The sequence below is a fragment of the Sander lucioperca genome, chromosome 12 (genome assembly GCF_008315115.2).
Source record: "Sander lucioperca isolate FBNREF2018 chromosome 12, SLUC_FBN_1.2, whole genome shotgun sequence".
In the NCBI taxonomy this organism is placed as follows: Eukaryota; Metazoa; Chordata; class Actinopteri; order Perciformes; family Percidae; genus Sander; species Sander lucioperca.
Genome location: NC_050184.1, coordinates 11711794 through 11729681, shown reverse-complemented (window position 1 = coordinate 11729681; position 17888 = coordinate 11711794). Strand labels below are relative to the sequence as shown.

The window sequence follows — 17888 nt, the reverse complement described above, 5'->3', positions numbered from 1 at the left end:
ACTTTGATATGTGACAAGAAATGTCTGAAGCTATGACAACGGGAAAAGGCAGATCCGCCAGAAACTGGCAGTGCATGGTAAAAAAAGATCTAACTGGATGGAAGACATCTAACACAGGAGCCCTCGGGTAAGATAATTCCACTATGTGTAGCTTATGTGATACCTTTGGTTTCTCTTTAGGTTTCATATATTGCACCTTCATTCCCAACCCCCAGATGGCAGTCAATGCAACCTCTAGATGGGGTTCCATGTAGCAGATGCTGTTTCTAAACAGTTACTCTGACAGCTGTTCACTGTCACACATTGAGGAACATTCCTCTCAGTTCATCTTTTACCTCGAGACTCTAGTTCCAGATCTTGAGGAAGCTGTCCCAGGACCCTGTTGCCACTGCCATGCCGTCGTCGGTCACACCCAAGCAGCTCACCCGGTTATCGTGACCAGCCAGGACACCTGCAGAGAAACCAGAGGCTGAGACACAGCAACAAACCTGCTCTGTCTGATAGATACCACATGCTAGGTTAGACTTGGGTAATCAAATTACTGGATACCAGCAAGTAGTGTAAGTGACAAAACAGTAAGTTCATAATTTTTACATTAATGACATCTGCGGAAATGTGAAATAGGGAGGAGGCTAAGCAGGTTTTAAAGGCCTTGTGGGTCCTGATACCTGCCGACCTTATATGTTTTGGTAGTTTACTTTAAGGCTTAATGACCAAATATGCTAATAATCAATATTCCACCAACCAATGGATCAAATAAGTGTGTGTATTTGAAATAGCCAGCTCATATGTGGGCCTCTTCTGATCCCCAACCCACTATGCAGTCAATAGCTGTAAAGTATTCATGCCTCCACAGGGACTCTTCCCTGCTGGAGAAGGTGACGTTTGCTGCTCATCCAGATGTATATAAAGGCCTTCTATACTGTGAAAAGTACAGAGCCATTAACTAAAAAAGTTGCTTTCTGCTCAATAGTTAAAAAATAGGTTGGTGTCCCTTCTTCAGCGTGGAGGCCTCATCTAGTAATGTGCACAATCCCATCTGGTACAGCAGTTTTTTGGTAAAAGGCCATGAAAGTGGTGTTTTTAGGGACGCGCGTAGCACAATGTGAAGCTCAAAGTCTGCTGTAATGTCACGTTTCAAGTAGGGGCACTACAAGAAAATAATGCTAAAACAGCAATCACCAACAAGAGGTTACCTACTTTGTAAATAAATTCACTTGACTTCACGTTGGCAAAATAACAGTTACATGTTTAAAGTATTTCCTCAATAAATCAATATTATAATATTCTCTAGCAGCAATATTGTAAGTGGACAGGTCACTACATTTTTACCCCATTCTTCTTTCCAAAATGCTAAAACTCAGGTTTCATGGGGGGCGTGAGTAAACAGGAATTTTCAAGTTCTGACACATATTCTGGACTGAATTGTGGTCTCTGACTTAACCACATTGGTGACGTCATGAGACTTTACCTGAACATGCCCTCAAAAGCTCTGACTTGGCCACTCTAGGACATTAAAGTTGTTTTAAAAGGCATTTGTTTGCAGCTTTGGCTTCATGTTTCAGTTATTTTGCTTGCAGCCGGTTTTCCCTCCAGGATTATTCTGTATTTTGCTGCATTCATATTACACTCTACCTTCATAAGCATTGCGTGTCTTGTGTGTTTCTACTGACACGTGATGTTTGACTTTTCGCCAAATTTAGCATTTAGTGTGATGGCCAAAAAGCTAACTTTTGTCTGATCATATCACAAATTATTCTTCTGCTTTCTTTCCCCTGTGTTTTAGAGTTGCCTTCTGGCAGCCACTAGTCCAGATGTCATGTGATTTTTTTTTTTATTTATTTTTTTTTAACAAGCATAAAGCTGCAACTTGTTAAGCAGCCTGGCATGAGTTGTATGACAGTCTCCGATCGCAGCCATGCAGCCCTGATGCTCCTTCAGGGTGTCCACAGACCTGTTGGTGGCCGGCCGGATTCAGGGCCTTGAAAGATTTCTTGTATCCTTTCCCTGACTGGTCATACGTTTGGAAATGTTCTGTTGCCTTCATGATATAGTTTCTAACAGGTAATTGACTAACTAGCTGTTTAACTTCCAGATAAAGATAAAAACAAAATTCTACAGTCACCCTACGATTAAGTCAACCTATGATTAATGGCTCTTGGGATTAATTAATAGCAGTAAATTAATAATATTTTTTTACTCCACATTTTTGACTGGGGCTGACACCGAACTATGAAATTTACTGCTTGCTATTTAGATGGCTATCGGGCTATCGGGCATCGGGCCGTCTGGCGAGGTCCGTGACTCGAGTCTGTTCCGTGTGTCCCGTGCCGTCGACCGTCCGAGGAGCCGTCGGCATTCATTTGGGCCGACCCAACATGTTCAGTCGGGGACAGGGCAGTCGGGACTCACCAGGAAATGGGGAGCGGATCATCTCATCCGCTCAAAATCTGACGAAAATCTTTTAAACTGACCTTTGTCAATCTGAAATGAAGACAGATTCAGCAACTGCATGGCCTATTTCTCGCTTAAAATGTTTTCAGAAACACGTTTCGGTGAACTATTTTAGTACAATATGAGATCGTATTCTGAACAAGCCGCCATGACAGTCTGGCTATGAATTTCCGGAGAAAAAAGAACCACGTGACGCGTTCGTCCAATCAGCTGCCAGTTTTCATTTTCTGGGAAATAATCAGACTGTTAATGGAAACAATACAGAGCAGCGCCGCCTGCTGGTATGGAGACGTATTACGTTTCGCGCACGCGCAGAGCGTACGCTCAAGTCGCCATCGCCTCAGTGTGTTCTGAGGCATTTTTTGGACCTCGGGACCCGACTGATCAGTCCGACTGGCTTTTTTGCCGACGGTCGGCCCGTCTGGTTGGTGTGTCAGGGCCCTAAAGGTGCTACCACTGTAATGGAGCAGGCCTGGAAATATTTTTGAAATATTAATAATTACAACTAACAACTTGGAGGTAGAAAATAAACCATCATTGCTCGTTCATAAGAGTGTAAAAGGATGAGGAGGTTATTGCCTGAGGAGATGCTAACTCACCTAAAATATGTGTCGTGTCCAGTGTCTATCAGACATGTTTTGAATGTGTGTAAGTTTTGGCATGGAGAAGTACATCGGCACAACATATTTTTCTAGCTCTGCTCTTCTGCCCTGTATGGCAGCTTACCTGCACGGTCGGCCTTCAAAGTGTCCCAGACATTGCAGTTGAAATCGTCGTAGCCAGCCAGCAGTAGGCGGCCACTCTTGGAGAATGCCACGGAGGTGATACCACAGATGATGTTGTCATGTGAGTAAACCATCAGCTCCTGGTCAGCACGCAGGTCAAACAGCCGGCAGGTAGCGTCGTCTGAACCCGTGGCAAATGCGTTGCCATTGGGGAAGAACTGCAACAAAGGTCAAGGGAGATTTTTCAACGTTGGTACGTTTGTACATCTACCCTTTAGAGTGATTGTAGCATATAATTTGCATGCCTTTATTTTATTAATTGTAATTAAATGTGTTATTGTCCTGAGGTTGTGGAACAGTAACTTGCCACACCTTTTTCTGTTCTATTGGTCCATAAAGAGTGTAATTATGTGGCACCAAGTCATTTCATTCATTTTTTTTTCCAGAGTCCTTCTAGTCACCCCTAAAAGAGTGCATGAAATATTATTTGTGTGCGTGCGTGTGTGCTCGCATGGCCTTACGCAGATAGCGTTGATGTCCGACTCGTGGCCAGTAAAGGTCTGTCGGCACATTCCTTCTCTGATGTCCCAGAGCTTAGCCGAGGCATCGCAGGCCCCAGACACAAACAGCCTGGTGTCGGGCGCCAGAGAGAGACTCATGACATCACCGGTGTGACCAGCAAATGTAGTTGTCTGCTGACCAGTCTCAATGTCCCACAGAGCACTGCAAGAAAGCAAAAAGAGCATTGTCAAATTACAACTGCAATATACAAAACAACATCTAGAAACTGATTGACCCACGCTGTGATCCCGGTAGCTGTATGACGTCTGTCTAGCTCAGGCAGACCCGGCACTTGGGGGTTAAGGTTGGCCTGGATTTTAACGGTAGCTCACCAGTTATAGTAGACAGCGTTGGCTGAGAATCTTAATATTACTCTAGGGAACTGACATGGCTATGTTTCCATAAATAGCGTCGACAACCAGAAAAATCAACAGGGTGGACTATATGTAGGAACATTTAGCAATATAACAGAAACAAATACGATAGCCCTGGAACTAAAACTTTATTTGAAATATATAATGCTCAATTCTTTGATTAAATTGTGTTAGACAGGTGTTAAGCTAACTCTATGTCGGTCTTCTGAGGTTGGAGTTTGTTGTGGTGTTGTATTGGGTGCAGTATCACAACTCACCAGGTGGTGTCTCCAGAGCTGGTGACAATCTGGTTGTCATCCAGGAAGCGACAGCAGGAGAGGTAACCTGACAGGAATCAAACACACTGATTGAATAACCAATTCATGATGGTCTGTCTTTTACCTCGTATTAATAAGTAGAGGCTTCATTTCCTTACTGTCACTACACAGAGGAAGAAATTCTATTCCAAATTACCATCACACCCTCAGAGAATGCTGTGTGTGGAATGTGGGGGAGATTAATTGACTAATTCACTCCCAGAAACAGAAAGAAAGCTGTAGGGTATCTCCCGGTTTATGACTTGCTTCCATAATTCATCCGTTACTAGCCGACAGAGTGTACATACCCCTCCCTATAGCGAGGGAACTAGAACTAAAATGCTGACACACTTCCTGCATCATGTGACACTGATCAGATGAATGCTCCTTGCCTAAGAGCTCAACACTTTCATTAGTTTGCGCTGGGATACGGCTCGACCAGCTCCTGCATTTATGGGGAAAGACATGTGACTGGTATCTCTCGGATATGAAAATAATTAGGCTCACACCAGTACATGAGCAAACAATATCAATATCAGACATCAATAATAGAATGGCTTTCAGTATTGGGTATGAGCTCTTCTTTACACAAAGGAAGAGGCAAATTGAAACTTGAGTGTGGATAGCAAACTGTCTCCAAAAATGCAGTGACTGAGTGCTCTGTGACAATAACATTATGACAACATGACATTTTGTATAAAGCAGTGCACACTGGCTGGGTGAACATGATCCTGCCGGGTGTTGTCTATTGATGTTTTACATGTTCCAGTTACTTCTTAAGCTAATGTGTGCAGATCTAAGAGTAGATTTAACATGAATTCATTAAAATCCCTAATTTCTTCTGTGTTGTATTACTGCTAAGCATAGTATGATTATATCAGCAGGGACTACTGGGGGCATTATTCAGTACTCCTGAAGGATCCAAAGACAACTTTTTTTGTTCCATAGCCTACAGAACCTCCAACTGCAGACAAATTCTGGGGGGAATACTGAATAGTAGATATTATCAGTACAGTACATATATGATTTATTGGCAGATTGCCCTGACCTTCAAGAAATCCTGGGATTGATGGGTAAATGGATGTGTCCAGCCTACCTGTGTGTCCGGCCAGCTCACGGCTGACACGCACATTTCCCTCACGGGTCTTCAGGTTGTAGATGGAGCAGATGTTGTCCAGGCCTCCACAGGCAACGTAGTTCCCAGAGGGGGCATAGGCGCATGTCATCACCCAGGAGGAGCGCAATGGGATGGCGTGGACCTGGAAGAGAGAAGGAAGATTTAATATTAGACAGCATGTGGTGACAGATGGGAGAGAGAGGGGAGGGCATGTGACAAAGTCTGTCCGCAATATTAACTTAACCTTTCAAGGGCACAATACCCACTATAAAAAGCATGACTTGGCACCTTCAAAGACTTGTGAATTATTTTATAATGAACTCAGCACTTTGTCAATCTAACTGACTTAAGCATTGTTGAACAGGTAAAGGCAATGGTTCACCTGACAACCACTTACCAAACCAAGTCTTTTTTTTCAGTTGGAAATCTGGTGATAGTCAACCATTTTCATTCAACACATTTTTCTGAATGAAGGCTTTTACCTTCCAAAAGTATAAGAAAACACAATAATTACACAGCATTGAGATTGTTTCAGTTGTGTGGAATATGGAGTTTTTACCTTGTTTGTGGTGTAGCTGTCCCAAATGATGAGTTTGCCATCCTGGGAGGCGCTGACCAAAAGCCTGATTAAAAGAAAAATAAGATGGCTCAAACTACAGAACAATTCAAAATGATCAGTCCATTGCCCCTTTTGGATAGGTACGTTATCACACATAACAAAAAAATGTCACCTTCATCTATACCTGTGAGATAGAGATAGATAGATAGATAGATAGATAGATGGATGGATAGATAGATAGAGATATATATATATACTCCGTTTCTGTTATGTACGACCTTCACTAACGCAAATAACAGTGATTGACACAGTATGTGAGGGCATGGCTTTTTTCTGTTTGAACATTTTGAATATAATTTTGTTGTTCAGATTTCGACCTCCACAACAGTAAAATAAAAAAAATGGATTGAAGAAAAGACAAGCGCAATGCTGTATGGCGTTTAAGCAGTTAAATCGTGTTTGGTAATGAATGAAAGGCTTTAAATTCTGTACCTGTATAGCAGATAAATATGTCACAAAAATGCATTATTTTAAAGCTGCTGCTTTATCAACTTCACAGTATTCCACAGAATGGATAGTGCTTATCCTAAAATGGACTGACCCAGAGAGCTGAGGCATACTGATTCATTTCTGTGTAATTCTTATACAATATTAGATACTTTCAAGACCATTTATTTACTTTAAATATTTAATGTGCCTCAAAAACACAACATGCAGAGCCTGCGTGGTAAGCAGTTATTCTAATAGGAATCGTTATAAACCCCGTTTTGCATTCTAGAGACAGTTCTTACGCACCTCTGTGGCTGTGCTCTGTTATCTGGGTGAATCCAACAAGAGTAACCACAGTGACAGTCCCAATACACATAGGACCAGGGAAAGGAGTGAACACACCAAGGCCTGCAGGGACTATGCAATCTTAACTACCAGGCTGGCGGGAACGCGCTAACACGCGCACACTCTGGCAGATAATGAGCCAGGGACAGAATGGTCTGTGCTGGGAATTTTAGTCTAAAAGAAAATGAAGCATCAACGTCCCAGCCTTAAAATGAACACATTAAAGTCAAATAATCAAAGTTGATGTCAAAAGCAAGAAAAGTACTAACTACTAACTAACAGATTAGGGCCACACAATAACTTCTGGTGCAATGCGAGCGAGAAAGTAAGTTGTGTGTGTCAGCTGAGAGACGATGATGCAATGCAATTAAGGTGCTCACTTTCTAGTCAAAACAGAGCTCTGACAACATGGTTGGGAACAGACACCCAAGGTTTGGAAAGAGCTGATTTTGAATTTGCAATCAGTTTGTGTTGCTCATCACTCATCAGGTCTGTTTGAGTAACTGTGATGCTGTCACGTGACATAGTCAAACACAAAGAGAGGAGTGTGTGTTTGGCTGTAGTTTTGTTCAGCTAAAGTGAATAGCAGCAAAAGAATAGGAAAACGTAAGATGTAGCCACAATTTCCATTTCTTCTAATGTTTGCAGTGTTTCCCATACATTGATTTATTTGTGGCGGTACGCCACAAGGCAGAGTGACAAACAAGGAAGAAAGTCTCGACGGCTGATTTCCAATGGAATATCTGGTGTAATATGACAGCTACAGTGGCTTGGAAAATAGCGGTATGGGCACTGTTTTGGATTTGGAATTTACGCTTTATCAGACCAAAGATCAGACAAGAAGCTAGGGCACCCTGCGGTCCGTCTGCCTCACTGCCTGCTGCAGGAGACGGTATGTTCACGTGACAAGCTGTATTCACTTACCGTTTCAAACTTTTGTCAGTAAGGATACATAGAGCTCAAAAACAACACGTAGTAATGTCCTAGATGACGAGCATGTCGTTTTGTTTGTTAAATTGTATTAAAAGCGAGCGGTAACATTAAATCACCTCTTTCACGTGTCCTAAGGTGCCGTCTAGGTGCTGGATTTTTCTTTAGCTGTGGTTAGCTACCAATTAAACCCACTGACCGAATAACATTATTGTTCATGGTTTACAATAATTGCTATTTATTATTTTGTCACAATGTTCAGTATGTGAATCGACCCAGTCAGGTTTTCTTTGTAAACAACACAGTGAGTGATACAGTTGCTTCAGTTTAGGCTTGTGAAGCTATGGTTTAAATGGTATCCTAACCTAACTTTGGTAAAGAAAAAGTAAAGGCTGAGTATACTTGATATCACCAGTTTGTTAGCTTTGCTTCCAAGTTTCATACTGTGTTGAATGCGTTAAGAATATGGAGTCAAGTATAAAGCCAGAAGGAATGTTTGCATAATGTGTTGTAATGACAGAGTAGTGGTCATAGTGAGTGAAAATGTGACTGGAGATGGACATTGCAAAATGTGTTATGTATCTGGAATTGTTCATTAGCTATGTGCGATATCTGTCAAGCTGAATGGACTAACAGTAATAAAACAGATTGTATTCTGGTCCAAAGATTGAAACAGAACTCTTTATGTGGGAGACACGACACTATATCGTGGAATGCAATTGTAAGACATGATGCTTTTAAAGAACCATTGCAAATAAAGCAACTGTTGCTAAAAAGGAACAGCACACTGTATTCTTAGGTAACGTCACCGTTTACAACTTTTTCCAGCTGTTCCAGCATAATCTGTTCATATTGGACCACACTCCCGTTTCTCCCCACTAATTTTCAAGAAGAAATCCTAGAGGAAAACACTCATCTTAATTCTATACCCTAGAAACACAAATCAAATGTAACAGGAGTAGTTTTGGCTACAGTTATTGAGTAAAGTGGGGCGCTAAAACACTGAATGCAAGCTGTCGCATGTCATATTAGTAAGGTGTTGACATAACAGTTCTTTGCAAAGGGGTTATTACACCAACAAGATAATCAGCAGTAACATAAAATTTGGGCTACACTTTTTTATTTTTGGTTTAATTATAATACTACAACTACGGGCATTTTACAAGATTTGAGTAGTTTCTGGATCATTACTGATACCAATACTGAGAGTACATTTAACTCAATATATTATTGGTTAACGAAGGGAAGTGGAACTAACTAATGGTTTTCCTTCTCAAAGTGTAAACTCACCACCGACTGAATCCAACAGTGTCTCCATGGTGCTAAAAATAGCAGACTTAGCCTAGACTATGGGTCAAAACATCTTCATGCAACCTTCTTTCTGGGTGGCTGAATCTCAGCAGGTAGTCTAATAAATACCCCAAATCATCTGGGAGGTGAAACATTAACAGATGAAACAAACAAAACAGTAACAGTGGGTAAACACAGTGGTAGACGTTTTCTTAGTTATATGACTGGAAGGATGATGAGATGACAGCAGTTTGCAACGGTCTCTCTGTGGACTGAGGCACACCAGCACCACAGTGATTAACTTGTTGGTGGTTGAGAGGTGTGTGCAACTCTAGGGAAAATGCTTTTTATGCGAAGAGAGCAGGGTTGCTTCATCTGCCTTGGCTATCTAGCCTAACATAGGCTGACTCCATTTTGAGTATTTTCCCTACCCACATACCCCGTCCCCAATGCACACAAACACAGCACACATAACACACAGCACTGTGGACATACTCAAAGATAAATGACTTATGCATGCCCAATGTGCATTCAACAAAATGCATTATCTATTGTGTGTATTGTCTAATGTCTAATATCCTACTGTTGAATTGTTAGAACACTGAGTATATGTTAATTTGATAGATCACTTTGGACAAATGTAAAGAAAAAGACCTGTTTTTGGATGGAAGAGTGAGCCATGTGGAATGTCATTTGATATGACGAGGACCCTCAGGAGAAGTAACTAGCACAAAGACAGTCAAGCTTGCTTTTATATCCATTTCCTGTATTTAGGTGAGGGGGCTGGGCTGATGGAATGAAATATTTAGTTAATGGACGCAATGGAGTTGAATGAGATTACCTCGAGTCAGTGCCCCAGTGCATGGCATAGATTTTAGCCAGATGTCCCCTCAGTGTCCGTCTAGTGCGCATCTGAATTCGGCCAACGGGGTCGATGTTAGCTGTGATCTAGATGAGATTAAAATGGGAGAAAAAGTCACTTTTAGACCGCTATATGTTTCTGCTATTTGCACTCAAGTAGTGCGGTATAGTGAGGTGGCATTTCTTTTAATAGAGATTTAAAAGGCACGATTAAAGATATGACTGACAAAAACATAAGAATGCAGACTTCAAATCGTGCACTCAGTATAAACACCACCCACATCCAAAGATCAAAGTTAAATAGTAAATAATGGTGAGTGAAGATCATGGTAAAAAACATTTCTTACCTGAGACAGGGTAGCATCCGCACACGCTTTCCTGGCATCCTGAAACACAACAACCCAGTCAAATGCTGTTTTGGCCCACAAACATCAGTGAATTAACAGGATCTGTGTCGCAAACCTTAATACTTTGAGTACCAACCAATAAACCATATTGTGTTGAGAGTGTACACAAAGTGTACTGAAAAAGTATGGTTTTGGTACTGGTAATAAAACATATTTCATGTATAACTTGTCTCTGTCACAAAGTGATTATGTTGTAGTTCAAAAGCCAGTGGGCTCTGGAGCTCATTCACTACTAAACCAATGTGCTTTGTCAAAATGAAATAATAAATATATAATTGTGTTATCTCAGGGTAACTGCATTGTGGCAATAATAGTAATCATCAAAAATAAATAAATGTCATTATGCAACTATAGAGTAATACAAGTGACAAAAATGGCAGCATTTAAACTCTGCATCATAACAATAAAGATCGATATAAATAGAATTAAATAAGATTGTTGCATATCACTTTAATGATGCTAATGGGAACCCTGTACCGGCTTTAGCAGACAGCTTAATGTCGCAGAAAGCATCTGTGAAATGTAGTACAGTGGCTCATGATGAAATATTGTCATCCCACTTCAGTCTTTGGTGGCTCGTTTACAGCATTGTAGGCAATGGCTTCAGTGAATTTGTTCATTTGAGCCAATGACAATAACATGTATTAACATTAGAGGTGTGTCGCGATTTTGAAACGTGACGATATTTCTCGTTGAGGTGAAAAGTTGTCTCACGATATCAGTACACAAATGCAGAGCAGCAGCCAGCATGACAGAGTCTGGCTTTGACTTCGAAATTAGCATAGAAAATCGCCCCGCCCGTTCTCCAAAGTTGACTCTGATTTAACTTTTGCAGAGCGGTAGCGGATTTGCAGTTGGAAAAATGCTGCCTATAAAACCCTGCGTTAGAAAATTAAAGGGTACCGCTGCTCTCTCTCTCGTGCTTGCTCGAGACGCGCGGTTTTTTTTCTCTTTTTAAAAAATGAGTCGGGGAGCCGATAGCAAAGCCGAACTTTACTTTTAATGATATTAAACAAAGAGAAATGTTCTCTTCTCTCTGTTCGCCTTAAAATGGTAATAAAATCAATACTAGAGTATCTACTTTCTTGTTTACTGCTGCAATGTACGAAATGCAGAGGAGGAGAAAAGAGCATCGGTCGCCACAGAGTGATGGTTATTCAACTGCAGTAGACATAGTCAGTGCCCAAAGGTCTCAACTACTGCCAGAAAACGTGGACGTGCTCATATTCCTGAAAAAGAACATGACCATATCTTAGGCTGAGCAGTGAATGATGGAAAGCGTGTCAGGAAATGATCATTTTAGTATAAGAATTTTTCTCAGTCTCTGTTTGCACTTTGATTGAGAGAATACTACTTTGATTATGGTTTGCACTTAAAAAGACTAAAACAACCTTTTTATTTATTTTTACTGTTTTTATTTTACATTTTTAAATTGAGGAAACAAAAGTATTTTTAATTAGAAGTTAGAAGCTCACGCTGCAGTTATTAGGTCTGTAGAGGTTAGTTATACAGGAGAGAAGCCAGTCATTTGAGTTTGTGGTGAAACCTTTCACAGTGCTCCTTTTTCATCATTCAGAGATTGAAGTTTCCTTTAAAATAGTGTTAAAATCTTGTCTCGTTCTCGTAAACCCAATATTGTGTATCGTCTCGTGTGCCGAGTCTCATCGCACCCTTAATCAACATACTGTCATGTATTAACATACTGTCATTGGCTATATAACCTGTGAAATCTCCAAACACTTAACCAAGACAGTTAGCCGTCTAACTCTGAATGGCTGAAATGGCTTTATTTGTGCTATGTCTTTATAGTGTCAACAAAGGGATGCTTATAAAATTAAAAATAGGAAGCGTCTTCTCAGTGAAAAATCTGCTTTCATCAACACCAGTGTGAAATATATCTAAAAGCACAGAACTTAATTGACAAAATATCAATCTGGATTCGTAAACTAACAGAACAAAAAAAAAAAATAGAAATTGACTTACTCTGATCTGGTTCTTGAGCTGCTCAGCCTCCTGGCGTAGCTGATCCAGTTCACTCATTTTCCTCTGCTAATGGTGTGCTTCGCTCCGCCGCCTAGACTCTTGCTGATCTGGAGGAGACAAGAAATGTAAGGTTCAACATGCATACACCACATACTACTCATCTCATGTTGTTGGTAATACACAAAATGTACAGTTAAGTAACTTGTACTGTTGACTTTTTTTTACATGCAAAAACATTAGGCCTATGTGCTTCATCTTTTGTGATAAATTTATGGACATGGTTACATCAACAAAATGCAGCCGAAGATCACAGTGTCTCTTAAATCCAATCTGTAAGGTCCAGACAAAGTCGCAGGGAATCACAACAACCCAATACTTTCTAGACAGCTCAAGACTTTTCCTTCCTTGAAACTGTTACCTAGCAACAAGCACTCAGCAGCTACTTTGGGCTAAAGATAACAATTTTGAGGATGATGTTTAATTTGTTCTCTCTCCCCTCACAAAAAATAGCAATCCCGTCAGGCAACGATTTGGCCACACTGAGCAGCTGATAGCCATTCTTTAACAGCCAAGCCAAAAATATATATATTTTTTTTTTAAATATCCACTCGGCCATAAGGGAGCAAAACGTACCCCTGCCTGTCAGTCAAAAGAAGCAAGGATTAAGAGTCCAGATATCAAGAAAGCAGAGAGGCCGACCAAGAGACCAGCTTGGGTTTCGTTGCACTACTGGAACCCCAAGGTGCTCAGGTGATGGGCAGGGATTGACAAAGCTGCCGATGCTCTGGCCTCTGGACTCTTCTCCAATGTCATTCCTGTAATCCTGGGACACAGTTGATTCAGCTTCTCCAGCCAAATCCGGTTAAGACAAAACCTGCTGATGATCCTAAAAGCAGTGGCTATCCCGCTGACCCCAATCCTCTGGTTGACGCTCTTAGCACTGACACTTTCATTTTCCATAGAAAGACAAATTCTACTAAAAAGAAAAATAATATTGTTACAATTATTAACTGGCTTCCAGGCTTATAGGCATGTTGGACACTGATGGAATATAGTGTAAGTGGCACAATTGTTACTGCTTTAGGTGTCTTTAAGCTACAGCAAGTCAGCAGACCACAACAGATGTCCATTGAAACAGTAAACTCTAGAATTATTTATAATTTCAGTGACTGCATACAGTGAAGTAAATTAAGGAACTCTTTTCCATTGATGCTCTCTCCTCTTATTTATATTTCCTATCTCATTTCAAAGACCAACTATCCTAACACTTTTATAAAAGTAAATCTTTATAATATAGGAAACACTAAGTAACATAACTGTTCATCTGTCAAATACAAGCCAACTACAGTACCATTTGCACTGCAAACACACCTTACCTCCCTGTTTCTCTGGGTTTCGATACAGGTCCTATAGGAGTGTTGAGACCTTCTGAATGAACACCTTATCCTTCAAGCGCCTGACATCCCAGTAGCTACCTGTCACCTGATTGGCCGGCGCTGCTAAATGGGTCTGCATCTAAGCAAGGCGCCTTAACCCCTAATCTTGGTCATAAAAACTTCTCATGGTAATATCACGGGCTAATTATTGTCTTCTCTGTAATAGCCCTTGGTGTAAGAGGTAATGTCAGTCAACAGATTTTGGAACCTGAACACATACCAAACGAACACCTGAACATTTGTATAAGTTGTATTGGGCTAAGGATATGTTTCACTGTTGATGAAGTCTAGGTTAGGGTGATTCATATACACTGCAATGTATAAATAACTCTACACACTCCTACTGTTGACAATTCTTCATTCGCGCCAAATTATTACATGCGTCACAGCTAAAATAACCTCTAAAGCATTACGTTTGTTTCAATGTTCTGTATTCTTGTCTGATTCCAAGTTTTGCAAAGGGTCACAGATCCTGCTCCTATAAACGTAATTGCTCCTGATGTAGTGTTTTCCCATGGCCGAGAACTATGGGGGTGGAGTCTGCAGTGCTACACGTTGCTGACTGGTCACACAAGTCTTGTGGCTGCTACAACATGTAAACAGCATCCATTCAGTCTGCAAGCAATCACCGGCTGTCCTAGCTTCAAATGACAATGCGGCAGAGAACACAATCAGTATACCCTTTGCAGTCCTTTGTGGGCTAATAGTGTGTTCAGGCAATCCTGGTCAATTCTTCTGGAAACATTTAGTCACATCATATTTACTAGGTATTTGGTCAGGTGCTCATTAGTCACTAGTAGATATATCACATAGGCAATACCAATAACAGAGTGCACTAAAGGATGTTAAAAAAGGAAGCCGTGGCATGGTGTTTGTAGGTGAAAACAATGGCATAATGGTTAACAGGCTGGCACATATTTGGTGGCAAAAGAGAGAGTTGAAACCACTGGCAGCCAAACAGATAGAGCCTCGACTTTGCAGCCTTCTCTTTCTGCTAGTTATTTTTAGAGAGGTGGTGGGGGAGGAGGAGGAGAAAGAGGAGGGGAGCAGACTTCACATTTTCCAGCCACTCCTATCAGCTCCGACATCTCGAGCACAACACAGAGACAAGGAGAGAGGAAGTGTAATTTGACTCCACACACACACTAACACACTTCATCGGTATTTCTCCTTCCCATACGACAATGATCAGGCATGCACCATTCATTTTCACATCATACAGACTTTTTACTGAGCTAAATAAGCTTCTAAATCAGAGAACATTTCTGTAGGTGTTTCTTTACACACGGCACAGGAAGAGAAAAAGAATTGCAACTTCTCTACAACACAATTTCACAGAAAGGATTGATACATAATGTTTAACACTGTTAAATAGTAACTTAAACTTAAATCTATTTAAAAATATGATTTACAAAAAGATGTTAATAGTTCTGAAACCATAAATGTGTAGTGTTGGAAAAAGTGGAAAAAGGACAAGACTTAGACATTATGTCTGTAATAGCATCAACACATACTGTGGACATCTGATAATTGAGGACACTTGTAATCTCCAATATTTGAATATTTAAAAAAATAAAATACTTCTACTACTTGACAAAATAAATTATGGATAGAAAAACCCACAGGGGAGCAGGTGTAAAGGGATATAAAACCACAGGATGGTCTAGTGGGGTTTACAACTAGAGTCTACTTTTGGGGTAGACGAAAGGCTCCACCCTGATGACATAAAGAGTGGGGTAGGCAGTGAGATGTTCTGGTGCACAAGAGGATAGAGGCAAGAGAGGCAAGCTAGAGGACAGAGCCAGATTAAACTAATGAGAGTGAACAAGCAGAGGACAATTGGGAGGAGAGCTGCTAATTAACCCCTTGGTGAAGGGGAGCAAGGCTCGGTAAGCTTCCCAGCATTAAAGACTGAACAGAGGAGACCTACACTTACTTGGCCATTCCAAAATATAGCTTTTCTCATCTGGTTTTCAGCCAAATACTCTATACAAATAAGCATATACAGTACAAAGAACTGTACATTGGAGTCACAAGGAGCACAAGGTTTAGGTTAGACCCACACTCAGAGATTTTGTCATACCATATATACTGAAATACTAGTCCTGATTACTTTGTCTCGTTTTGTAGTCCAGAGCAAGCAGGCTAAATCTTCTGTAAAGTCCAACATTTTTCTACAATTAAGTTATTATTAAATAGATGTAACCACATTGAAGCATGTGTCCAGCACTTTAAGCAAACAGGGAACAATACCATAGTGCACATCTACCAACAGTAAACATGTAAAATCACCTTGATAATAAAAATTTGAGCGACATTTGCTGACACGCTAATCTTGACGCTGAAAAATGTTGACATTCCAGTGTTTCCCACAGGATTTGAGAGACTATAGAGCTCAACAGTGACAGCCCACTTTTTTAACAGCTCTGGTTCCGGAAGTGTTTTTCCCCATTCAATTGTTTCATTGACGTTTCAAAAATTGCTTATATACAAAGTTTTAAGGCTGGAACCAAGCCAACCAGCTACGAGATGAATCGTGAGCATAAAACATTTGATTCGGCGCAAAAAAAAACATTTTGAAAACGGCGAAAAGGGAAAGGTACAAGACCGTGTACAGAAACTATCACAGACTTCAATGGTATAAACTCGCTCTAGCAGTTCGCAGTTTTGCAGTTACGGTAAACGTTTCTATGGTAACACTGAGTTGGACCAATCAGAGACGCTGCTGTTACACTTAGGATTGTGGGTACTGTAGTTTTTTCTCCATAAGATCGCAGCCAAAACATGTTTTTCTTAAAACAAGGTTGATTTCATACGGACTTCTGGCTTCTACAGGAGCAGAAACTTCCATTTCACAACCATGCAGCTCGTGGTCAGTCAATGGGATTTTTACTTCTGGAACCACACTGTTGAGCTCTATGGTGGGGGGACCTCGGACCTAGAGCTGCAAAGATTACTCGATTAATTGCCTATAACTATTTTGATAATTGGTTTGTCATTTTTTAGGAAAAAAGAAAACAATTCTCTTTTGAGTTGTGAACAAAACAAGCCATTTGAGGACGTGATCTTGGGCTTTGGGAAACACTGATCGACATTTAACATTTTCTGAGATTTTGTAGACCAAACAACTAAAATGATTAATCATGAAAATCAACAATGAAAATAACCGTTAGTTGCAGCCCTACTCAGACCCTCTAGATGGGTCCAGAGGCATTTTAAAGTTAAATGCATCAATCTGGCACTTTGTGCTCTTGTTACCAATTGTGTTTTCCCTGTAAACAATTCAATCATAAACACGCTGATTATATAGACATGAATGACACGGCAAACAAGTCTTGCTAAAAGCTAGGAAAACAAGACAGAGTTTAACCCAATTCACAATTGTTCAAAACACAAAATCGACTAGAACATACATTTGAGCCATTCAAGAAATTAAGCAAAATGGTAACCTGGGTTGTCTTGAACTTATTTTATTTAAATATTTATTAGGAAAACCCTAATCCAGAAAAAGTTTCAGAGTGAGGGCGTCAACGTAACCATAGAAACGCTCTACAGTTGAGTTAGGTTAAAAGTCTAAAACCGATAAGAGTTTGTGAGCTCACAAAACAAACAAATTGTAATAAGGAGTTTGAACAGATTCACTTTGACTGAGCCGCTTCGGTTTTAAGATAAGGTTGTCCTTAAGTGCGTGTTTATGTTTCTTTACATATTGCCCAGTTGTAAGGGCAGATGCACAGCCAGGTAGTGTTCCAAAGGTGGGATGGAGATGGTGGGCTTAATAATTTATGCCCTCCTGCTTGGATACCAGCTGCCCCACCCCTTGCCTTCATGAGGGCTGCATCCCGTCTCCCCGGTCTGATTGTTCCTGCTAACTAGCTTCTCTGTGGGATCTTATATTCTAGTACGTTAGAGTTCAATTTAGGTTGTGGTTGATTTGCTGTATGTGTGTTCAGTATGTGTTACAGCAGGGTATGGATGGGACTGGTTTCTTTCAGTGGCTGGGGCAGTGCCTCGGCTACTGCTCATCTGTGTCAGCAGGCTGCCTACACCTTAATACGAGC

At 40.7% G+C, this 17888-nt stretch overlaps 1 protein-coding gene across 4 annotated transcripts in view; it reads right to left on the bottom strand.

The window, feature by feature from the left end:
• gnb1a (guanine nucleotide binding protein (G protein), beta polypeptide 1a) overlaps nucleotides 1-17888 on the bottom strand; it is a 41479-nt gene that overhangs the window by 2484 nt on the left and 21107 nt on the right. Inside the window, exons 1-10 of one of the 4 annotated variants that reach the window (XM_031286167.2) lie at nucleotides 13768-13928; nucleotides 12392-12498; nucleotides 10349-10387; nucleotides 9982-10088; nucleotides 6087-6150; nucleotides 5507-5669; nucleotides 4372-4438; nucleotides 3701-3902; nucleotides 3181-3397; nucleotides 336-451 (exon numbers count right to left, since the gene is read on the bottom strand). In XM_031286167.2, the coding sequence (XP_031142027.1) occupies nucleotides 345-451; nucleotides 3181-3397; nucleotides 3701-3902; nucleotides 4372-4438; nucleotides 5507-5669; nucleotides 6087-6150; nucleotides 9982-10088; nucleotides 10349-10387; nucleotides 12392-12448 (1023 nt within the window). In that variant the 5' untranslated portion in view covers nucleotides 12449-12498; nucleotides 13768-13928 and the 3' untranslated portion in view covers nucleotides 336-344. Of the gene's footprint in view, nucleotides 1-335; nucleotides 452-3180; nucleotides 3398-3700; nucleotides 3903-4371; nucleotides 4439-5506; nucleotides 5670-6086; nucleotides 6151-9981; nucleotides 10089-10348; nucleotides 10388-12391; nucleotides 12499-13024; nucleotides 13258-13762; nucleotides 13929-17888 lie in introns of those variants that run through there. The other 3 variants (XM_031286169.2, XM_031286168.2, XM_031286166.2) reach the window with 3 other exon arrangements.